The 25,777-nt window shown below is 34.4% G+C and overlaps 1 protein-coding gene across 2 annotated transcripts in view; it reads left to right on the top strand.

Annotated features, from left to right (window-relative positions):
* Positions 1-25,161, top strand: part of CALCRL (calcitonin receptor like receptor) — a 128,201-nt gene extending 103,040 nt beyond the window's left edge. For both annotated transcript variants that reach the window (XM_005889545.3, XM_070359349.1), the window contains 7 exons: positions 6,267-6,393; positions 9,460-9,613; positions 13,205-13,265; positions 13,349-13,415; positions 17,439-17,657; positions 17,814-17,855; positions 21,446-25,161. In XM_005889545.3, the coding sequence (XP_005889607.1) occupies positions 6,267-6,393; positions 9,460-9,613; positions 13,205-13,265; positions 13,349-13,415; positions 17,439-17,657; positions 17,814-17,855; positions 21,446-21,661 (886 nt within the window). In that variant the 3' untranslated portion in view covers positions 21,662-25,161. The remainder of the gene's footprint in view (positions 1-6,266; positions 6,394-9,459; positions 9,614-13,204; positions 13,266-13,348; positions 13,416-17,438; positions 17,658-17,813; positions 17,856-21,445) is intronic.
* The last annotated feature ends 616 nt before the right edge of the window (positions 25,162-25,777 follow it).

Genomic DNA, 25,777 nt, shown 5'->3' with positions numbered 1-25,777 from the left:
GCTGTCCCATGAGTAACAGGAGATCAGGATCTTGCTCTATATTGTTCACAACTGCTTCCCTGGTTATCTAGAAACTGTGCACAAAAAATATATTTTATGCATCAAAAATAGTTGTAAATAACTAAATGAATATTAAGAGACTCAATAAGATTGTGACCTGGAGCAACTTACCTTAATTTTATTAAGGGATAATGATATTTTCAAGGGATTGTTAAATTAGATAATGAATGTAAAGTACTCATCTCTGTGACTGGAATATTGTAAAGGCTCCTATATTATGATGTCTGCTGTTATTATGAGTTTTATCTCTAAAAGGGTTGTTTTTGGTTTGATTTTTATTTTTGCAGTTTTGTGGGTCTTTTTCGGTTTTGCTTGTTTTTTTGTTTTGAGGGGCAGGAGATTGTGCAAGAATCACAGGCATTTAGAAGGCCAGACTATTTCTTCTCTAATTCTCTGCCCACTAGGAGACCAGGAAGTCCATTTACACTGGGGCACTTCAGAACAAACTATTTGGCTACATAAAATGAGCATGTCTATTCCTTATGCAGCCTGTACTTACATGTAACACTAAATGAACAATCTTGAAAGGCATGGGAGGAGGGCCCGTGATGGAGACCTCTCTAGCAGGACTTCATTGGGCACCTTGGTTGAAACACTCTTGGACTCTTTCTAAATCTGGCCAAATGGATCACCAGCAGCCTCCAAAGAGAGTTAATGCTAGCGGTTATGTCTACTTTGTGTCATATATAACCAAGTAATTCCATCAACTCAAGGTTCTGTATACAATAGACAAAAAGTAGCCATACTGCTTATTCTTTGCATATATTTATTGCTTTCTTCCTGTTGTTTTTGGCACTATTTTGATCGGCACAGGCTTTCCTTTCAGATACATGGTTTGTGTTTTCTTGTGGGAAAAGCTGAGCATTTGGGAAATTAAATTAGATAAATTAGCATAAAGAAGCAGTACACCGTAGAGTGGCGATTCTTTCATTGCTTGTATTTTCTTCTTCCATGAATAGTTCTGCTCAGGATTAGCACTGAGTACAGTAGTTTGGAAATTTCTATCTCATAAAACCAAGAACGCTGTGGTACATATACACAATGGAATATTACTCAGCCATTAAAAAGAAATACATTTGAATCAGTTCTAATGAGGTGGATGAAACTGGAGCCTATTATACAGAGTGAAGTAAGCCAGAAAGAAAAACACCAATACAGTATACTAATGCATATATATGGAATTTAGAAAGATGGTAACGATAACCCTTTATGCAAGACAGAAAAAGAGACACAGATGTATTGAACAGTCTTTTGGACTCTGTAGGAAAGGACGAGGGTGGGATGATACGGGAGAATGGCATTGAAACATGTAAATTATCACATGTGAAACAAATTGCCAGTCCAGGTTCGATGCATGATACAGGGTGCTCGAGGCTAGTGCACTGGTAGGACCCAGAAGGATGGGATGGGGAGGGAGGTGGGAGGGAGGTTCAGGATGGGGAACACATGTACACTCATGGCGGATTCAAGTCAATGTATGGCAAAACCAATACAATATTGTACAGTTAAATAAATAAATAAATAAAACTGAGATTAAAAAACAATCAAAAAGAAACCACACACACACACACACACAAAATGGGAAACAAAGGCAAGTATTTTGTTCATACTGTGACAACAATAACTTTGACTATAGAACAGCATGATACCTGGGGTCAGCATCATAAGGAAAGTGGTAATTTGCAGACAATGCTAGCAAGGATAAAATTCCTAAGGAAGAAAATTTAGGTTGCTTGACCCATTGCCCTTTGTCACATGGAAATTGTTTTTCTGATGCTAAATTCTTGTGTTTTTAATAAAAAGGTGAAAATACACCATTTTATTGCATTACTTAAAACATGGGTAGTTTTATGTTTCTCAAACAAAATGATGCTGTTTTATTATTTGTGAGAGAAAACTATTAGAGAATTTAATTAAAATTAGCCATATGAAAACCTATGTTAAAAATAATAGTTAACCTAACTTGGAATATTCACTATAGGTTAGATATTATACTAAGCACTAGACATGATTTAACTCATTTAACCTTCCAATCAATCCTATGTAGTGCTATTGTTATTCTATATTATAGAAAAGGAAAAGAAACAGAAACAGAAGATTATGGATTTTAAATGACTTGTCCAAAGTCACACTTTCAGTAGGTGGCACAGTCCAGATTTAATCTCAGGTCAGGCTTCAAAAGCCACTCTGACTTGATGTTACCTGCTTCTAGTTGATCCAAGAGAGCATTGAAAGGCATGGTTCCATTACACATGGTGTATAATGGATTTGTTGACACACTTATGCCAACTGCCTCTATAACTCTGCTTAGTGCATATGTGCATATAACTTAGTGCATATAACTCTGTCAAAAGTGCATATTGAAGTAGTGTTCTGAAATAATTATATGTAAAGAATATGAAATGGAAACAATCCAGACCCACAAACCACATTTTCTATTCTGTGGTTATACTAGGATAACATTTAAAGAAAGCAGCAGAGATTTTCATAAAACAATCTCTAAGCCAGTTTTTTTTATATATATATATATATATATATATATATATATATATATATAAACACTTTATATATATATATAGAGAGAGAGAGATAAAAGAGTTAAATAATCACATTTAAAAATTTGGAATACGTTATATTGGTTGCAGGTTAGCATTTGAAAAAATACCCAACTATTTTGCCAAATACGTATTTTGGTTTTTATTTTCAAGTTGATTTTATTTGGCCTAATGTATGTATATGTATTAATGAATGATTTTAAAAGAAAATAGTATGCATCACTAGAAAAATGTGAACCATTTTTACTACTAGACATTGATATAAATCATGTCAGATAGCATTTGTCTACATTTAAGTTGCACAGAACCTGGAGGAAGAAATAGAAGAAACCAAAGCTATAGGCTAATGTTATGGATAGTAGGGCATATTTTATACAAAACAAACTGAAAATGATTTGGCAATGGTTCACTATGTAACAACAATACAGAGAGTAAATAGAATATCAGGATTTCTAAAACAGAAGTATATGGTTTGAGTTATATATGGCAGGTTATCATGTTGACCATATTATTAACATAATTTTGTAAAACATTCAAAGTAAGCTTTACGTGTCTATTGAAATGATTTCATGTGTCCTCTCAAGTATTTGGCTTTGATTTCAATAATTCATTTACAGCAGAGTTTCATTCTATCATTTCAAAATTTTTCCCATACTATGGTATTGTGCTTAGTCACTCAGTTGTGTCTGACACTTTGAGACTCTATGGACTGTAGCCCACTAGTCTCCTCTGTCCATGGGATTCTCCAGGCAAGAATACTGGAGTGGGTTGCCATGCGTTCCTCCAGGAGATCTTCCCAACCCAGGGACTGAAGCCATGTCTCCTGAGTCTCCTGCAGTACAGATGAATTCTTTACTGCTGAGCCGTTGGGGAAGCCCCCTATGGGTCTAGAGGGAAATGCGGTATATTCTTTTATCACATAGTAAAAGAATAAGAAACATGTTTTTTTTTTTTGGTCTGTATTCACAATAATCACAATTTTAAACAAGAATAGATACCAGCAGCTCATTTTAAACTTTTTAACTTTCAAGCTAGATTGAGGTAGTAGAGTCATTAGCAAAGTGGGAATTCTCAGAGAAACAGAAATACAAACTATCATAGAGAAAAGAAGGAAATTTAAATGAACACATGAAAAATTAAATTTGTTTTCCAACTAACTGCAGTTGGCATTTTATTTTATTACTTTCACTTTTCACATGTGAATGCTATAAACATCAACAGTTATAAATGCTGTTTGCTTTATGTTCCTCAGCTCATATCTTTCAGCTCCTACTTCTATCATGAATAGCTATTTTTGAAAACCTTTTTTAATGTTTGTTTTCATTCATTCCAATTTAGTTCCTAAAAAAAATATTTCTGATGCTGTCTAAGCAAACCCTCCTACTCTTTTGGTCATAATTTGAAAACTATGAAATTTTGTTTATATATATATATATATATCTTAACCAATGGCCTGGATATAAGTGTGTTCAGCAGAAAAGGGCAAAACAACCCAGTTAAGGAAAACATTTTTTTCCCATGATGGTAGCTGAGTTATCTAAATTCTGTTACTAAAAAAGAGCACGGGCATTTTATATTTGCATGGGTAAGCAGTCTTTCCCTAAATAATAGTTGGTATTCCATAGACACAGGGTAAACTCAAGACAGGCATTTAAAAATAAGACCATGTGGACAAATTCTTTGTGTTCATAATTTTCAGCATAGAAGAGTTCTAAATTAAGAGAAGTAAACTACACATAATGTGCATAAATGATTTGAAAAGAATATTTTTGTTAGACTTCTCCTCATATTCATCAATTCTCTTCACTCTCACTGAACACAAAACACTCGTCACTGCTGTGGCATTTTTCTCAAGAATAGAGCCGTCTTTGCCCCAGTGATGTCTTCACTGAAATAGCAGGACTCATGCCACTCCTTAGCTTTCAAAGAGTGTTCTTCTCTTTAGAGTATCATTTTTACACTGTTCCTTGATCCCTGTCTGCTTCCCACTACTATCGTGCATTGCAAAGTCAAGTCAAATTAAGGACTCTCTAATATGCAAACACCAGCAGCGCTCAGCTGCTTCTGTTTTGATGGACTCCAGACGGACTCCACAGTTGTAGGTCTGTGACTGTCTCACACACAGTGATTGATCTGTGGGCCATCTTGTTTATGAAACCTTTCAGAGAAGTTTCCCTGAGAGCACTCACTTCTGTGAAAGGCATGCATTGAAATTCCATAAATCTTGATTTGGATTGGATTTACTTTCAAATCCTTTAAATTACTAGAATGATACATAGGATCATAAACTTATAGCTGCAAGAGATTTCAGAGACAATATAGCTTAAATTTTGCATTTTAAAATATAGAAAAGAACCTTGGCATCTCAGCCTAACTATAATATCCTGGGAACACAGTCTATTTAATATAAAGTGATAGTTAAAACCTTCTTAAAGTTTCCAAAGTAGAAGTCATTGGCTTGAGTTATATAGGGTGGATTATCTAGGTTGATCATCTTAATTGCATAATTGTATAAAAATGAAAATGAGCTTTAAGTCTTTCTAATGAAATAATTTCTCATGTCTTCCTACATATATGCTCTGTTTTGATATTAAGTATTCAGTTTCTAGTGGAATCTTGTCTATTATTTTAAAACTTTACCCATAATAATCCTTCATAAAAGAGGTAGTACTTAGATGGTATTTGATCATAGGTAAGGCAGCCATATACAAGCTTATAGAGCAGATGTGAATTCAAGCTAAAGAGCAGCAGTACTTGTCATTAATGACGTCTGCTCCTGAAATCTATTTCTATATGAACTCCATCTAGCCAGTTTTTAAATTTTGTTTTACACATGAGAACTTGCAGTAAAAGGAGGTAATCTTTTTTATGTCTTACCTATGGCTAGGCCAATTAAAAAAAAAATCGGTAAAGCTGACCTAATCTCATTGGTTGCTAAATCTATATTTTTATCAACTCATTTCTTCTTTTTTTATTTTAAATTTATTTGTCTTAGTTGAAGCTAATTACTTTATAATATTGTGCTGGTTTGGGGTTCAGGATGGGGAGACACATGTATACCTGTGACTGATTCATGTCAATGTATGGCAAAAACTCGTCTCTTCTAAATACAATGTTATTTTTCTCATGATTGGTCTACATAATCACTGCTACCATACAGGAGGTATACAAACAGAACCATAAATAACCATAAAAAGACTATATAAATAGAACTGCCTATGTGGCATAATGAAAAGAGCCTTATCTATGTGAGGTTTGATGACAAATTCAAAGTTTCAAATTAATTAGCTGCATGATTTTTGATCAGTTACCTACACTAAATATGAGTTTCTACATCTTCAGAATGAATTAGAATATTAATCATGATGAGAGATTAAGGGAAGAAATTTATGTAGAGGCCTTGTACAAATTTCCTGTCCTTATATATGTCTACCTGTACTGAACCAACTCATGTGTCTCTATGTTTTAAGCAATTTTAGGTTTTCCCTAATTAAGATTTTAAGATGAGTAAATCTTGAGGAAAAAAAATACTCCTTCCAAATTTGGAGCAGCTGCTATGAATTGTGAATGTATCTCATTTGAATGATTGTTAACACAAAATGTAGAAACATTTTATGACGTCAACACACTTTGCTTTCTCTTGCCTTTTAGGAGCCTAAGTTGCCAAAGGATTACCTTGCACAAAAATTTGTTCTTCTCTTTCGTTTGTAATTCTGTCATAACCATCATTCATCTCACTGCAGTGGCCAACAACCAGGCCTTAGTGGCCACAAATCCTGTAAGTAAAATAAGGTCTAAGTTCCGGGGGTTAATGGGGAAGAAATAGGAGAGGTAGGGAGCAGGGGTTCATACATGTATATGTATACGTTTAAGTACTAATATATGCATAGTTTATGTCTGACACATAAAGAGTATGTATATGTAGCTATATTCCAATTGAGAAAAGTAAATGTATCTCAATATTCCCCAAGGTATAAATATTGAACAGCAAAAGGAAAAATACTTTGTTTCAGTTATCGATACGTTGCATGTTTTCACCTCATTTTATGGTTAGAATCTTGCTGCTGGTGGGACATAATATTTACTCAATCACATTTAAAAAAATCAATCAAAGCAACTAACTCTAGTTAGAAAAAGACAGGACATGAAAATGGAAAATGGAAATTATATGCTTGATATCAGGCTGATTTAAAAGAGTTGATAAAACCAGGGGAGAAATGACTTATATGTGTATAATGTTAAATTTTACCAACATAAAAGTTTTAAAATACTCTACGCAATCCTAATAGCCTCAGCAAGCCTTATAAACTGTTCCCTACAATCGCTTTGGAAGCACAGGTTTTATGATAAGTATCAAAAGACATACAAAATAAGCACAGAAACTATCATAACATAAAAACTATATTTTAAAAACATAACCTGACGTTTACTTATATAAAGATATACATTTTCTGCAAAACTCCATGGGCATTTAAGCTATATTTAAATTAAAATATCTGCATAAATAGCAATCATAAATTTGAGTTTTTTAATTGCCTGCTTTTATAATATTTGTAGCATCTATACTACAGTTTTGGATGTAGATTTGTATGCATATGTATATATGCATACATAAAGTAGTTTTTTAAAGATTAAGTTATCTAGTTTTTGAAATGAAGGAAGGGAAGGAATTTTCACACGATGAGCCAATAACCAATCTTCTCATATGTGTTTTATGTGTGCTTTTAGGGTGACTTGCAAATTCTAAAATTCCCTGCATTATTTGCACATGTGCATCCGGATTGCTTAATCTTGTATATGTTCCACTCTAAAGTCACTGGGTGAGAAAACACTGGAGTATAATTAGCAAAACAAAAAAATTGGCGAATATCCTGCCATTTTAGAGTGCATTTCTCTAGAGCAAGGAGATTCAGAGTTTTGTCATAAAGCTTCAGAGAAAGAGACTCTAAATATTATGCTTATATACAAGGATGTTCTGTTTAACACATAAGTTGCAAAATGTAATGTAGTTACTTTTAATATATTCTTGGAAAATTTATTATCTGTTTATAACTCCAGTTCTGTCATAAAAATGTTTTTCTGCAGCATGCTTTTTTATCGTAATAGTTTGTAGATTAATTTTTTAATGAAATCAGGAATTGGAAGCCCAATTGTATGTTCTGTGGGTTCACTCCTGACTGACTCTTTGAGACCCCATGGACTGTAGCCAGCCAAGCTCCTCTGTCCATGTGATATCCCAGGCAAGAATACTGGAGTGGGTTGTCCTTTCTTTCACCAGGGGATCTTCCTGACCCAGGGATTGAACCCATGTCTCCTGCATTGGGAGGCAGATTCTTTACCACTGAGCCACCTGGGAATTGTCCCAATTAGATACGTGTATCTAAAAACTATACAAATAAAATTTTATATATGAGGCTTATTATTTCTAGGTATGTAGTTAAATAACTCAGCTATATTTTTGAGAGAACATTTACATATTGCAGATGTATTTAATAAAAGAATAGTTTTTTAATTATCCTCCGTCAGAAGGTATAACATTTGATCGAGAAAACAAAATTGTGTTCAAAGTGTAGCTTTGATTGATGTTTTTGTAGTTTTTGATTGATGTATGAATATTAGCAAATAATTTAACTTCTTCAATACTCAGTTTTTTGTCTATAAAATGTGTGACTAGTGATGTAAAGCATGCCTCGCAGAATTACTTTGGGGATTACATAAAATAATACACACAAAAATATTTTTAAGCCAGCTCAATGCACTAACTAATGTTATTACTAGTATTCTATGATAATCTACTATTTATTTTCTACTGCATCTAATTTCCAGTTTTCCTTTCAGTGCAAAAAGCTTCTTATTCTAAAAACAATGATAATACACACTATTTGAGATCCAGTCTGAAAATCGGAGTTGATGGTAGTAACTGGCTGTGTATTTCTGGGAGAGCTTTAAATGTATTCCTCTTGTTGACGGAGTAAATAATATCTTTTACTCCTTTATGTTTTCTTTATGCAATATTTAAACATCTCTTCCTGTCTCTTTAAGAGTAAAAAAAAAAAAAAAAAAGAAAGTGAAGACCTCAGGAAAAGAGAAGGGAAAAGCATAGCGTTTCCTTCTTTTACCTACATGAAATCCTCAAATCCTGTATTTAAATTAAAAAAAAGAATGGGTTAAGTAGATATTATTTAATAAGCATACACACTGGTAGCATGCAGGGCTTCCTCAAGTATTTGGCACTTTTCATGAATGCTTTTAAAATTATGAATATCATTATTACAAGTTTTCCAATAGAATGTAACAATCAAGGAGTTCATGATGACATAGTTAAAATAGACATAAAGTCATTCATGGGTAAACTTTTTTACTTGTAATTACACAATAGCTAGAACAATATTAAGAAAATACACATCCACTAAATGTAGTAAATTTGGAATTTGCATATTTCCTGGGAGATGTATCATCAATCTCTGGAGTCAGTGGCTAAATCCTTTAAGGAGGCACCATTAGATAGGAATGAAGACTGGCCTTTACAAATCTGAATCATTAGTGGGAAAAATCTGGTGTAGAGGAGAGAAAAGTCTGTGTTTCTGTACAACTAAACTAAACTAGAATATTGCTTTACATGTTCATTTATAAACAACTAAATATTGATTGCCTTCTGGGACTCCCTTGGTGGTCCAGGGGTTATGCCTGTGTTTCCACTGCTTGGGCCCAGATTCCATCCCTGGTCAGGGACCTAGGATCTCCCAAGGTGTGTGGCACAGCTAAAAAACACAGACATATACATATGTGTGTATGTGTGTGTATGTGTGTATAACGTATATATGACTTTCTTTTCCCCTCACAGGTTAGCTGTAAAGTGTCCCAGTTCATCCATCTCTACCTGATGGGCTGTAACTACTTTTGGATGCTTTGTGAAGGCATTTACCTACACACGCTTGTTGTAGTGGCTGTATTTGCAGAGAAGCAGCACTTGATGTGGTATTATTTTCTTGGCTGGGGTACGTGCCATTATGCATATCTACTGATCCATCTTTTAAAAAAGCTTTTGAAGGATGCAGAGTTCCTTTGAAATAAAAATATACTTATGATTAATCATTTTTAAAACAATATCAACTGATTAACCTTTGCTTATTGCTGTAAATTAAAATATTTAAAGTACCACTGACTCACTGTTTTCAGTAACTACAGGACAATTAATGATACAGGTATTTTTTTTCTATTTAATATTCCAGTGTATGTTTTGGCTGACTATGTAGTGACTAAAACAATAGAATTATAAATGAAAGGATCTAGTCTTTGCACTATTCTGAATTTCCTTTTTCCTCATGTACAAAATGAGGGCATTGGTCTTAACTAGCTTTGAACTTCCATTATGAAAAGGCTTCTTTAAAAAAAATTATCATTTTAAGAATAGAGGATTCAGTAATTGAATTGACAGCCAAAAAAATCTTTTTCCACACAATCATCTGACGTGTTATTATTCACAAAGCAAAAAATAATACATTTTTGGCATATTTCTTAAATAACTGGAATAAAAAGAAACATAAAATATTAAAAAGAATGCAATAGAACTAGTTTCCAGAAACAAAACTGAAATTATATTTATATATCTATCCATCTATCTATTTACCCAATCAGATAATAGAAGTAGAGATATAGAGGTACCATAAATATCAAATCCCTTATGATTATACAGTGGAAGTGAGAAATAGATTTAAGGGACTAGATTTGATAGATAGAGTGCCTGATGAACTATGGACGGAGGTTCATGACATTGTACAGGAGACAGGGATAAAGACCATCCCCATGGAAAAGAAAAGCAAAAAAGCAAAATGGCTGTCTGAGGAGGCCTTACAAATAGCTGTGAAAAGAAAAGAAGTGAAAAGCAAAGGAGAAAAGAAAAGATATTCTCATTTGAATGCAGAGATATATTCCAAAGAATAGCAAGGAGAGATAAGAAAGCCTTCCTCAGTGATCAATGCAAAGAAATAGAGGAAAACAACAGAATGGGAAAGACTAGAGATCTCTTCAAGAAAATTAAAGATACAAGGGAACATTTCATGCAAAGATGGGCCTGATAAAGGACAGAAATGGTATGGACCTAACAGAAGCAGAAGATATTTAAGAAGAGATGGCAAAAATACACAGAAGAACTGTCCAAAAAAGATCTTCACGACCCAGATAATCACGATGGTGTGATCACTCACCTAGAGCCAGACATCCTGGAATGTGAAGTCAAGTGGGCCTTAGAGAGCATCACTACGAACAAAGCTAGTGGAGGTGATGGAATTCCAGTTGAGCTATTTCATATCCTAAAAGATGATGCTTTGAAAGTGCTGCACTCAATATGCCAGCAAATTTGGAAAACTCAGCAGTGGCCACAGGACTGGAAAAGGTCAGTTTTCATTCCAATCCCAAAGAAAGGCAATGCCAAAGAATGCTCAAACTACCGCACAGTTACACTCATCTCACACGCTAGTAAAGTAATGCTCAAAATTCTCCAAGCCAGGCTTCAGCAATACGTGAACTGTGAATTTCCAGATGTTCAAACTGCTTTTAGAAAAGGCAGAGGAACCAGAGATCAAATTGCCAACATCCGCTGGATCATCAAAAAAGCAAGAGTTCCAAAAGAACATCTATTTCTGCTTTATTGAGTATGCCAAAGCCTTTGACTGTGTGGATTACAATAAACTGTGGAAAATTCTGGAAGAGATGGGAATACCAGACCACCTGACCTGCCTCTTGAGAAACCTATATGCAGATCAGGAAGCAACAGTTAGAACTGGACATGGAACAACAGACTGGTTCCAAATAGGAAAAGGAGTATGTCAAGGCTGTATATTGTCACCCTGCTTATTTAACTTATATGCAGAGTACATCATGAGAAACACTGGGCTGGATGAAGCACAAGCTGGAATCAAGATTGCGGGAGAAATATCAATAACCTCAGATATGCAGATGACACCACCCTTATGGGAGAAAGTGAAGAGGAACTTCAAAAGCCTCTTGATGAAAGTGAAAGAGGAGAGTGAAAAAGTTGGCTTAAAGCTCAACATTCAGAAAACGAAGATCATGGCATCTGGTCCCATCACTTCATGGGAAATAGACGGGGAAACAGTGGAAACAGTGGCAGACTACTTTTTTGGGCTCCAAAATCACTGCAGATGATGGTTGCAGCCATGAAATTAAAAGACGCTTACTCCTTGAAAGGAAAGTTATTACCAACCTAGTAACATATTGAAAAGCAGAGACATTACTTTGCCAACAAAGGTCCGTCTAGTCAAGGCTATCGTTTTTCCCGTGGTCATGTATGGATGTGAGAGTTGGACTGTGAAGAAAGCTGAGCACCAAAGAATTGATGCTTTTGAACCTCGGTGTTGGAGAAGACTCTTGAGAGTCCCTTGGACTGCAAGATATCCAACCAGTCCATCATAAGGAGATCAGTCTTGGGTGTTCATTGGAAGGACTGATGCTGAGGCTGAAACTCCAATACTTTGGCCACCTCATGCGAAGAGTTGACTCATTGGAAAAGACTCTGATGCTGGGAGGGATTTGGGGCAGGAGGAGAAGGGGACGACAGAGGATGAGATGGCTGGATGGCATCACTGACTTGATGGACTTGAGTCTGAGTGAACTCCGGGAGTTGGTGATGGACAGGGAGGCATGGCATGCTGCGATTCATGGGGTGGCAAAGAGTCGGACATGACTGAGCGACTGAACTGAACTGAACTGATAAACACACCATCTTTATTTTTTCACTGAAATAAATTTTATTTCTATTGATTGATATTTTGATAGTAAAAATATCAGATATATGTTTCCCAAGTCAGTGCAATTTTTGCTCAGTTACCTGCATGTGTGTATGTGTGTATGTTCATTTGTATGCAACTCTTTGCAACCCCTTGGACTGTAGCCCCCAGGCTCCTCTGTTCGTGGGATTTCCCAGGCAAGAATACCGAAGTGAGTTGTCATTTCCTCCTCCAGGGGATCTGCCAACCCAGGACCAAATCCTCATCTCTTGTGTCTCCTGCGTTGGCAGGTGGATTCTTTACCCTGCACCTCCTGGAAGCCCATGTATATAGGCTATTAGTGTATCCAGGTTGCCTTTATAAAAGCTATCCTCATTTTATCTTTGAAATATCTAATTTAGAATGCTAAGAGCATGCAAAATTTCTGATATATAAACCATCTCTCTCCTTTTTTCTTCACATAGTCAGTGTCAACTTCTTCCCACATCTGATTATCTACAAAATATTGTCTAATTCCATCTTACAGAAAATGTGTGGATTCTGAATTTCTTCTAAGCTTCTGAGAATAGGCAGCACATTTATGAACTTAGGCTCTGGAGTCCACTGATTCATAATGACTCATATTAGAATAAACTATACACACAAATACTTGAAAATATAGATACATAATACTTTACCAAATTTACTGTTCAACTAGACAGATAATACTTACTTGATAAGCATATAATGGCCAGTTATTTTTGCTCCTAGAATATCTCTGAGTTCCAAGGTTCATAATATATTTTAGGAATTCCATCTATAGAGAAAGTTGCCTATTTATTTTCTGTTTGACATTTACAGGATTTCCATTGATTCCTGCTTGTATTCACGCTGTTGCCAGAAGATTATATTACAATGACAAGTAAGATAATCTCTCTTTTTTATTTCGATTGGAAGTAAGTAGAATGAAAATATTCAACCTAATTTCCCTGCTTTTTCCCCTAGCTGCTGGATCAGTTCTGATACACAACTCCTCTACATTATCCATGGCCCAATTTGTGCTGCTTTATTGGTATGTAATTAAAATGCTCCTTTTCCCATCATTGTTCATAGCGCAACTTTATTTCTTGAAACATCTAGCCTATGGTATCCTTTAGGATTTCAGTGGACATAGCATACTCACAGTGTTTGATTGAAGAGGGTTTAATGAAGGTGTTGGTTTATTTGAGTTTTTTTTTTAAATAACTGGAGGACTTATTTGAAGTGATGGCAAAAAGAGTAAAGGAACTAATTCACAAGGATGGTGAGGTAGCAGGGGCCAACAGTGGGATGCTATTATCATGGCTAGACTTGAAGAGAAGAGGAGAGGACAGAACAGTGTTCCTTGGGTTGGGTGAATGTGAGGAGGGCTGGCCCAGAAGGAAGTGTGGCCTTGGGTAGAGGAATGCAGCTACTGCCAAAACCACAGCCTAACAGGGAAAAAGGAGAAAGAAACACTCAAACTTCTCTCTCTGCCTATGCTCTGATCTCCTGGTTCCTCCCATTGGCCAAATGCAGCAAAAGTCTGAGGGCAAGAAAGTCTGGTGATGAAGTGGTCCTCAGAGCTGCCTCAGAGCCTCCAGGGTGCCGAGCACAACACAGGAGGGCAGAGGAGGGATCTAGTGAGTGTGGGTGGCAATCAAAACTCTAAATCAGAAGGTTAAGGAAATAATAAATGCACTTAACAAGTGAGAAATGTAACAGCAATTAGCACAGTTCTTGAAAGAGCTTGTCCACATCAACTCTGGGAGGAAAGAGAACGTGGTGTAATTAGGATAATAGCCCATCTAGCTGCTCAGTAAGAAAGGAAGTGAAAATCCACATTATGTACATAACCCTTTTTCTGTTTTTTTGGCCTGACAAAAGATTAGGAGCCCTTTTTTTTCCTGCCAGGATAAAATGTTCTGCCTTTGTTTAAGCTCTAGGTCTTCCCACTGGGCAATTCCAAAGTCTTGGGAGGTGCTCTAGCGATTGTTTATATGGTCACATGTTTTTTGCACAATTTTTATAAATAAAATATTTCAACCACAATCAGTTTCTTTCCACTCAGACGTCCTCTGCCACATTTCCCCTTGAGCAGGGTGGTAATTGAATGGCTACAGCACTTTTGAGATCTTGCTAAGGGGAAATTAAGGGAGGATGCATTTAATTTGTGTTTAGTGAGAAACGTTTAGCTCACTTCAGTGCATAGTAAGTGATTGCTGGCTAATCTAGTAGGGGAGTACTTTCAGGAATCCTGTCGCCACTGAGCTCAGGCTTCCTGCTGTGACCCTAGGTGGTATCATGGTGTGAAAAATGTCCCATGGTACCTACCACCTACGTAAGCTTTATGGGTGTTGGAGTTAATATATTTCTTCTTTTTTTACTTACTTAGTTTTTCTCTAAGATAAATGAGATTCAGATGTAATTCATCTAAACTTCACAATTTTTTCTCTATTTGTATTTAAAATAAGTGGAAGTATTTACAGAAAATCAGGAGGACATTCTCATTTCTAGTTTTACATTTTAAATCAGACTTGCATTTTGGAGAAGCACTTTGCATTTAGAAGTTTTCTTATAATGGGCATCTAAATTGCAACATTTATACTGATTTTTATAATTGTGATTTTTGTATATTAGGATTATAAAATATTCTAAATTTATAAACAGATAAAATGGTATTATACTCTTCTTCTATGGGTTGGTAGTAATTTCCACTTAGTCAAAAGTTTTAAAATAATAATGAATGCCCTGGGAGGGAATACAGTAGGATACGTGGAATAGCAGCTGATGTGTTGGTTCATCACATTTCATTTTTACACCTGTTGAAGTGGCTTATGTGGCTTTTGTCTTTAACAGAGACATTCCTATGTCTGTAACCATGTTTCTTTTCATAGATATGTTTCCATCAGGACTATAGTTAGCTGTTTATTTTTGAAACATATGCTCCATTGAATTCTCTAAAAGAATAGTAGTGGAATATTTTTATGCCCAGTTATTTTCATAATACATGCCTCAAATCAGCAAATGTATGTTATTTGTCCATTGCTTTCTATATTAGCTGAGATACTATCATTATTTTTCCAATTAATAGAAGTATATAAGATACAAATTGCTTATTAGTATGCAGTTTGAAAATTTTAGATTATTAAACAAAGCACAGATGCTAAAAGTCAGGGTGGGAAAAAAGGAAAGAGAACAGCATTTTAGAAAAAGACCCCTAAGCGGCTTTTCTGGGGCTAACATCTGTAGTTCTATGGAAGGCATAAGGAATGGGCATAGAGGAAATAGACAAAATAACAGATATTGGCATGGGTGAAGATAAGAAAGAAAGTATAATTCAGCCAAAGAGTGAGAGAGAGAGAAATATATTTCTGTAGAACTCTGCTCATTTCCTGAACACTATATTTTTGAAGTTTTATGTCTCCCTTTCAAAGGGAACATTTTCTCTTCGGGAAAGTTGTTAATTCATAGGACTTTAAAAATCACAGAAAGTAATTAACAAAAAGTTCTGCTGGGTGCCAAATTTTTTTTAACCCTAGGATGATCTAGGTTGAATATCAACTAGTTTAAGTATGTGATTCAGCCTCTTCGTAAGGATGAAGAAGATTATAGTACTATGATGGGGAGTTGGGATGATTTTTGTTACACACAAATAACACAGGAAGGAAAAACTAAAAATATGAAAATGGCTATTGTGATATAATACATATTTGGATGGGCTTCCCAGGTAGCCCTAGGGGTAAAGAACCCACCTACAAATGGAGGAGACATGAGACACAGTTTGATCCCTGGGTCAGGAAGATCTTCTGGAGGAAGACATGGCAACCATTCCATTATTCTTCCCTGGAAAATTCCATGAACCAAGGAGCCTGGCAGGCTAGAGTCCATGGGGTCACAAAGAGTTAGACAAGACTAAAGCAACTTAGCGCACACACACGTATTTGGAAAGTACCTCGTTTGGACACTAATACAGAGTAGAGACTTAAAATAATTAGCCTTTGTTACAAACAATTGTTTCCTTTCTTTGGGATTAAAATATTCAAAGTTTTGGTTTTCTTAATCATAGCAGGATTTTAAAATATTGCATAAGAAAATAAACTAAACAAAACAATCCGATGTTACTCAATTGAATGTGGTCCACAATAACACCACCATAATTTTGTTTTTTAAGATATAAGTCCATTAAAATTGATGTACTTTTTAAATTAATAAATCACAATTCCAATATCTAAAGGTAACAAAAACATATTAATAAATATATTAATATCTGTACCCCATGCTCATCGCAGCATTATCCACAATAGCTAAGACATGGAAACAACCTAAGAAGGATACACACACACACACACACACACAAACACACACATTAGTATTTAGCCACAAAAAATGAGAAAATCCTGACACTGGAGACAACATGAATGAAACTTGAGGGCATTACACCAAGTGAAATAAGTTAGACAGAGAAAGACAGATACTGTATGATCTCACTTACATGTGGAATCTAAACAAATAGACAAGCTCATAGAAAAAAAGAGATCATATTTGCAGTTGCCCTTAGGGGTTAGGGATGGAGGAATTGGATGAAGATGGTCAAAAGGCACAAACTCCCAGGTATAAGATAAAGGAGAACAAGGAATGTAATGTACAGCATGATGATTATTGTTATCACCACTGTATGATATATATGTAAATTGCTGAGAATAAATTGTAAAAGTTCTCAGCATAAGGAAATGTATATATATATACATGCATATATACTTTTTTGGTATCTGTATGAGATGGTTAACATTAGCTTAATGTATTGTGGTTATCATTTCACAATATATGTGAGATTAAATCATTATGCTATGCAACCTAAACTTAAATAGTGTCAATTATGTGTCAGTAAAGCTGGAGAAAAAAATAAAAGAAAAATTCAACAGCAGAAATAAAAATTAATATTTAAGCAAGTATTCTTTTCAATAGAACATATTCTTGTGTACTGAAAATATTCTAAGATTTATAAAATCAGTGATTCTTCAGTAAAGATTCTTAATATGAAATAATTTCCATATGCCATTTTATTTTCTTTTAGGTGAATCTTTTTTTCCTATTAAATATTGTACGTGTTCTTATCACCAAGTTAAAAGTTACTCACCAAGCAGAATCCAATCTGTACATGAAAGCTGTGAGAGCTACGCTTATCCTGGTGCCGTTGCTTGGCATTGAATTTGTGCTGATTCCATGGCGACCTGAAGGAAAGATTGCAGAAGAGATATATGATTACATCATAAACATCCTCATGCACTATCAGGTATGGTGTTCTTGCATCAGGAAGGCACCTTGTGATGTTCGGATGTAAATTTACATGTAGCGTTGGCTTCATTTTTGACTACCTATACAGCAAATCGATTACCAAAAAATGTACCTTTTCTATTTGGAATCAGATAATTCTATTTTTCTTTTACAGGGTCTCTTGGTATCTACAATTTTCTGCTTCTTTAATGGAGAGGTATGGTGACTGATTTTATTCCTTTTATCATTTTGTGTTTGTAATCCATTTTTTTCCTTTAAAAAAGAGACAGAATTATAAATCCCCTAGGAATAAGTATTTCAAATTCCATCTCTGTCAGAAAAAAGAAGCGTAGAGGCTCTTTGAATATATGCAATTCTTCTTCCCAAAAGTTCAGGGCAAATTAGAGTTGAGGTTAGGGCAAATTCAGACTCACTTTAAAATATTCTGTCAATGACTGTTATTCATCTAGTCTTTCAACTTACCTTTTGAACTAATCCTACTAACTCTGGACTTGGCCCTAGGCAGTGTTAGACTATCCTTATCTTCATCGAACATACACTCTAATGGGAAATAAAATTGCCTCATTTTAATTTTCCCTCTTTCTCTGTTGGCCTTGTCCACACTGTGGTCTTTGGAAACATTTTTATGTCGAATAAAAAAGATTTCTAAAAATTTAAACCCAGTTATGCACAGAAGAGTGGCAGCAGATTAGGAAACATAATCGAGGTCTCCAATTCATAACATGGCAATGTGATCTGAGATATTTCAGGATTTTTATCCAAGGCTTTCCTAATTGGAAAGTTTCAGGCACTTTAGAAATTGGTACCACATTTCTTATGCATGTGAATAGAACTGTATAGCTCAGTGGTTTGGGCTATATTGCTTTAGCTCTTTATATGTTTTTAATCTACTTGACAGTGTTAACCTATTGGAGGAGCTTGGCAAAATTCAGCAAAGTTTAGAAATTCAGACAGCAAATGATAAGACTTACACACTTGTAACTGTGAAACTTATCACAAAGCTTCAGACTGGCAATACATGGAACCAGTTAACATAACTTTATAGGAATCATTTCTATGCAACTAATCAATGTCAGAAATCATGTACATGTCATGAAAAACTATAAAATATTTTTCTCTTGTTTATGTGATACTTTACTTAGCACATAATTTCATATTTTATTTCTTAATTTTAAATATAGATTTTATTATACATATATATTTATTTATAATGGCATATAGAAGTATCAAGCGTATTTAAGTGGTCTCTTCATGATTCTTCTGCTGTGTAGAGGACAAGGGTGACTTTTTCTGAAGTAAGAAGTAGAGACAGAAAATGCAATTAGGAAGAATAGATACATTGTTTTGATAATAAAATTCAAATAGTATTTATTGTGTAACTATAAATTTATTATTATATAAACTGAATTAGACAATCCAATTTCTGCCTATATAGGATTTTACAATTAAATATAGGTAAGAAAACTACAGTATGACATAAAACATGTATGAACTAAGAAAGATATACCTTTGCATCTGCAGGAGCGAATTTTATTTTTATAATGGACATTTTTTTAAGTACAAATCATAATCATTAGTAAAATATTTAGTGATGGAAGGCAGTGTAGAATAAAGGCACTGACATAATAGTGCGTTTAAACCCAAAGATGCCACTTTGCTCCTGGCTGTAACATCATGGGAAATACTCTGAACCCCAAGGAGTCCCAGTGTGTATTTCTATTCAAAGGATATAAAAGCAAGCTCCTAACACAAATCTCAGAGGGATAAATGTAAACTAGAACTATAAAGTTTTTAGCACCATGCTCCATAGATAGTACATTAAAGATTCCTTATTAGGTCTGTCAAATCACTCATTTATAAAAATATATATATAAAGGGGTTCATTACTCATATTGGAATCAAATCTCAAATTGACCTTTATATTTAGAAAGAGTGCTCAGGGAATATTTAAACTAATGCATAACTCTCTAACTGCACTTTATCTACGTAAGCAATAGAGACACAGGCCTTGATATTTTGCCATGTCTGAAAATGTTGGCATTAGAAAATTATAATAATATAAAATTTTTGAGCCAAGTTGTTACCAAATCCTTTAGCTCCCCACAACATCTCCAATATCTGTCCCCCTTTCTTCATCTCTAGATATAATACCTGCTTGTGTATGATTCATTTCTCATCTTAAGAAATACTATAACCCTTCTTTTTTTGTCTCTTTGCCTCTAGTTTTTCCCTTTCTCTTAACACAAGGCATGCTGTCAAATTCATTTTGTGTGGTTCCAACTATGTCATATACTTCTTAAAATCATTTGCAAAACCAATACGATATTGTAAAGTAATTAGCCTCCAATTAAAATAAATAAATTTATATTTAAAAAAAAAAAAAATCACTTGCTCAGGCTTAATTTCCTTCTTGCTTTCCACATTAGGTCAAACAGCTTGTCTTTGTCTTAACATCTCTATTTACGTTTTTATTCTCACATTTTATTTTTATTTCTCAGCCAAAATATTCTTATTTGCATTTGTCACTAGTTAAATAATGTGGCTTGACAAGTCCTCAGCTTGCTTTCATCTCAAGTCCACTCAATCAAAAAAATGTGCACCATTAGCATACACTAGGGACTCTGGTCATTGGGAGGGCCCTCATCAGACATGGAAATGTACAGATGTTGGAGCTGGAGGTGTGCTTGAATATTCTCGTTTATGCTTACTGACTCAATATAAAGAAAATCATCTGTGTCTTATGTTAAATTAACACCAAAGTCATTATATGGGCTTCCCAGGTGGCGCTAGTAGTAAAAAAAAAAATACGCCTGCCAACGCAGGAGACATAAGAGACGCAAGTTCCATCCCTGTGTCTGGGAAGATCCCCTGGAGGAGGCATGGCAACCCACTTCAGTATTTTTGCCTGGAGAATTCCATGGACAGAGGAGCCTGGAGGGCTATGGTCCGTACAGTCACAAAAGAGTCAGACACAACTGAAGTGACTTAGCACACATGGCCAAAGTAACTGTATACGGCCTACCTGGCTCTGGTCCCTAGCACCAAACAGAAGGAAGAGTAATTAAACTTCACATTTAGAAGAGAGGGATCTAAATACAAAAAAAGTGGAGTGATGACATTCCTAATATTTTTTTTTTCACATGCAAATTCCTATTTTTTTTAAATGCTCATCCCATTTGTAATTTTCCATTCAACATGTTCTTCCCGCTGGGTGAAAAGCTACATGAGGATTAAAAACTCTGTTCTTCTTTTATTTTTTTCCCCAGAATGTAGCTATTAAGCTACATATCTGTCATATGGTAATCACTTAATAAAGTGAGTGCTACTGATGTTGTTGATGATGATTTATTATATTTCCTGTATCCCTAACTTCTTTTTCTTTTATCTCTTTTCTCATCTCCAATTATCTCATTCTTTTAATAAAATGTTGATACAGAACTAAATGTTGCTCATGCCAGCTTGTGAGAATGGGGATTAATTACTTAACAGCTAGACATTCATGTGCATTTTAGCTTCAAAGAGAAAGCATAGAAAGTAAAATATGAATCTTTCTGTAGTCTGTACTAAAGAACAAAGTAATTACAATCATTTCCTAATATAAAGATGGTTTACTCAATTTCATATTTTAATTAAGAAAAGAAAGCAATATTATTTACCCATTAATATCAGTGATTTTTTTAAAGAAAAGCTTTTGTATATAATTAATTTTGTTGTACTATTAGACATATTATCTTCGTTTGATTTAATTAACTGCTCTTGCCCTTTCTGTTTCTTTCTGTTTTATAGGTTCAAGCAATTCTGAGAAGAAACTGGAATCAATATAAAATCCAATTTGGAAACAACTTTTCCCACTCAGATACTCTCCGTAGTGCATCTTACACGGTTTCAACAATCAGCGATGGTACAGGTTACAGTCACGACTGTCTAAGTGAACACTTAAATGGAAAAAGCATCCACGATACTGAAAACGTGGTCATAAAACCCGAAAAGTTATACGATTGATAATAGAGGGTATACTGCTGAACTATTTTTTGCCACTCCTAACTCAAGGATTTGGATCCATGACTTTACAACCACAAGACTTCAGTATTAGATGAATTATTTGAAGGTGACAAAGAAAACGCTCATGAATTCAGTAGGGTGTTGATAAATGTTTCGCACTAGCTCCATGGGGGAAAATTGTCTTGATCTATGATTTTTTCCAGTTTTTAGGTTGTAAATACTCCCACCATGACTGATTTCCAGCTATCAACTTAACATCACTGCATGTGGAACTGGGTAAAGATGAGCACATTCTATTCCTGTAGGTTGGTTTGAGCCACCTCCAGGACACTACTGCATAAATCCACAAATAGTTATAAAAGTTCACAGACACGGCGGGCACAGTTCCACTCTTATTGCCTAAAGAGGCCTAGTGAAGGCTTATAGAGTTGGAGGGAAAATGACCTTTCATTTGATTTTAAAATCTTTTCCCCAAGTTCATTGCTGCAGTTGATTTTTTACCCAGAAAATGTTCTAGCTCTTTTGTTTTTATTTTTTAAAGTGAACCTGATAATTAATTATTCCTCTTTGCTTACTGTTTTCTCCCCAGGAAAAATATTGAGCAGAATTGCTGTTGGCTACTTATTTGCTGATTCATCACAGTTATACCCTTTGTCATATGCATTTTTAAGACTTGATGAATAATATATATAACATGCAATCCTGCTTTGGTATTATTAGGGAGACATCTTGGTTGATACTACAAAACATGTTGTCAACTACTTTCCTGTATTAGTACACATATGGGAAGGAATTCATGTCCATGTACCTGTAAATAGAAACCTTGCCCCTTCCATTTCTACTATATGGACAAATTAGCAATTATTTTACATGAAGGAAATCAATGAAGGGTTTATTATTTCCTCAAAAGTTTGTAAAAAATTGTGAAAAATGAGCTTGTAAATACTCTTTCATTCTATTTTATAGCCTCAAATATATACAATCTACATAATTTTTAAAAACAAATGCTTAATGTAACAAAGTGTGCATGCTAATATCTGATACTGTCTCTGGGCTAATTTTATAATAAAATAGAATCTGGAATTCTATATTTGTTAAATATTTTAAAGACAACCAGATGTCAGCATCAGAAGTTTGAGAACTAGGTTTGAGAAATATCTATGATAAGATATAAAATATTTATTTAAATATCCCTCAAGGCCATTGTTTTATTGAATATTTTTGCTTTGGTGATTCAAATCTTAATAATAGGTATGTTTGACATATTTTTCCTTTTATTTTGACGATGAATTTTCATTCTAATCCAGAAAATTTAAATGACTTCTGTAACAAATGCCTGTTTGTTACTCTTTTGGTTTTTATCCCATTAAAAATATTACTTTTCTGACTTACTATAAGATGATATATAGTTTTGGAAATATTCCAGGCTATTTTTTAAAACTAGACAAATACATATCATATACAATGTTTTAATATTTTAATAGAGATAGTATATATGATAATACAATACAGTATTGCAACATTTATGGAATAATGAAATTAAGATGGAAAAAATCTTCCCTAATGAATTAAAGTGATATTTAAATGGGATTCATTTTCCCTAATGTCATTTTCCACTGAAATTTTTGAAATTCATAAGTCAATTTTGGCAGGAGAATTCATTATTTTTCTTTTTTGTGTGTGGTGTGTCAATCTGCTTAAAATAGAGTAGACTAATGACTTAGTCATCACAGGTTTTTTCTTAAGCTGTAAATAAATGGTAAGTTCAGAAGCCCTCTGAAGTTGTCCAGGAAAATCATCTAAATTAATAAGAATTCACTTATTAAAAGGACTGATCAATAGATTTATGATTTACCTATACACAGGTAAAAGCTGTATTGTTAGTCTCAGATTTATGGATTTCAAAATAAGTTGTCATAAAAAGATATGCAGGCTGTTCTGGTCTTTCTAATGCTAAATTATATAATTCCTTTAAATAAACTTACTTTTAGCTATTATTCAAAGACACAGATTCAAGTCCTTTGCTGGCACTGTCTATATGTTTCAGCATTCTACCAGACAAACTATCAAGTCTCAACCATAAATGACAATAGAAAATGTCAAATTATCCACAAGCATCATATTAAAAATACATTGTGACTTTCAAGTATTTTTACTGTGCTTTTATCATATTCAGTTTAGATCAGATTTCCTTTTTGGCCAGGATTTATCTATTGTACCACCTTTAGGCGTAGACAGTCCATGATTAATGAGTGTTAGTTTTGTACCCATATATTTTTGGAAGTAATATTTTTAAATATTAGACTTCTCTAAAGCTGAAGTACTAATAATTAAGATCTCCTTTGTATTTTACTCATGAAGAAAAAGGAAAACATATAATTTTTAAAAACAAACTGCTTTGGTATCTAAAAGCTTACTGGGGAATTTCTAACTTTTAAAATGTAAATCTGCTACTTTTCTGCAAGTACTTGCAAAAGTCATTTTAATTGTTTAAAAATTCTGGTCTGTCATTTTTTTAAATTCTAAATTTATTTAGTGTGTTTATTCATAGAATATACATTCTGGCATTTAGTGTTTGTTCTAATGTAATTCAATGTACATAGTAGTGGTAGCTGTAGTGCTGTATTTATTGCTTGATAACTTTTTTACAATGTGAACTTATTTTAATTTTCACTTGGTTTTAATATGCTAATAAAAACTATCATTTCTTTTATTTCTAAAACATATCCAAGATATTCTTTTCAATTAACTCATGTTATGCCTACTTAATGTATATCTCTATATTTTGATTGTATGAAAATATTAAAGGTATGAGCTAAAGTTGATTTTCACTCATGCTTATTGCAGTGCTGAATAATTTAAATTATAATGATTTTTAATTCTTTATAGCAACCACTGAAACACTTACAATTGATGAGTATATCTCAGTCACCCTCTTTGAAGTCTTTCATAATGCTATAAATCATTCTATAAAGCAATTTGTTTTGTAAGCTAGAAAATTCTAAATAAACTGCAATGTATGCAAATTCCTTCTAAAACTGAAAGAAAGGAAAAGATGCCCAGGGATAAGAAAATGCAGAGATTTGTCTCCTTTCTCTAAAGAACTATTTCTCTAAAGTTCTTTCTCTAAACTAATTAAGTGTACAGTTCACTCATTTCCAGGTGTCCTTCGTGTATTATATTAGTGTTGTGGCCACAGTCAGTTTTAGTACATTTTCATGACCTCAGGAGTTCACCACCTGTCCTTTGCCATCACCTCTAACATCCCGTCCCTGCTGTCACCTGAGCCCTAAGAACACAAACCTATTTTCTTTCTCAGTAGACTTCCCTATTCTGGACTTTCCCATGAATGGAATTATATGGAATATGGTGTTTTGTGACTGACTGCTTTCATCTGTAATTTTTTCAAGGTTCATCATGTTTTAAATTGTCTCATCATTACATTCCTTTCTTTGCCTGAATTATTAAATTGTATGGATTTACCAAATTTTGTTTATTCATCTGTCTGTTGATGGACATTTGTGTTTTTCTGATTTTTTGGCTATTATGAATAATGCTATTATAAATACTTATGTAAATTTTACTTGGTTATATTTCCAGAAGTAAAAATGTTGGGTCGTATGTTAAGCAGTCTGAGGTCTATCAGACTGCTTTTCAAATCAACTGGATAATTTAATATTCCCATTGGCAATATTTGAGTGTTCCTCTTTCTCCACGTGCTTCCCAATACTTGTTATTATCTGTCTTTTCTCGGAGAAGGCAATGGCACCCCACTCCAGTACTCTTGCCTGGAAAATCACATGGGTGCAGGAGCCTGGTGGGCTGCAGTCCATGGGGTCGCGAAGAGTCGGACATGACTGAGCGACTTGACTTTCACTATTCATTTCATGCATTGGAGAAAGAAATGGCAACCCACTCCAGTGTTCCTGCCTGGAGAATCCCAGGGACGGGGAAGCCTGGTTGGCTGCCGTCTATGGGGTCGCACAGAGTTGAACACGACTGAAGCGACTTAGCAGCAGCAGTCTTTTCTACTCTATTCATCCTCAGTTCAGTTCAGTTCAGTCCTCAGTCATGTCCGACTCTTTGCAACCCCATGAATCGCAGCACGCCAGGCCT

The sequence above is a fragment of the Bos mutus genome, chromosome 2, assembly GCF_027580195.1.
Source record: "Bos mutus isolate GX-2022 chromosome 2, NWIPB_WYAK_1.1, whole genome shotgun sequence".
Classification (NCBI taxonomy): Eukaryota; Metazoa; Chordata; class Mammalia; order Artiodactyla; family Bovidae; genus Bos; species Bos mutus.
This window is presented reverse-complemented; position numbering and strand designations above follow the sequence as displayed.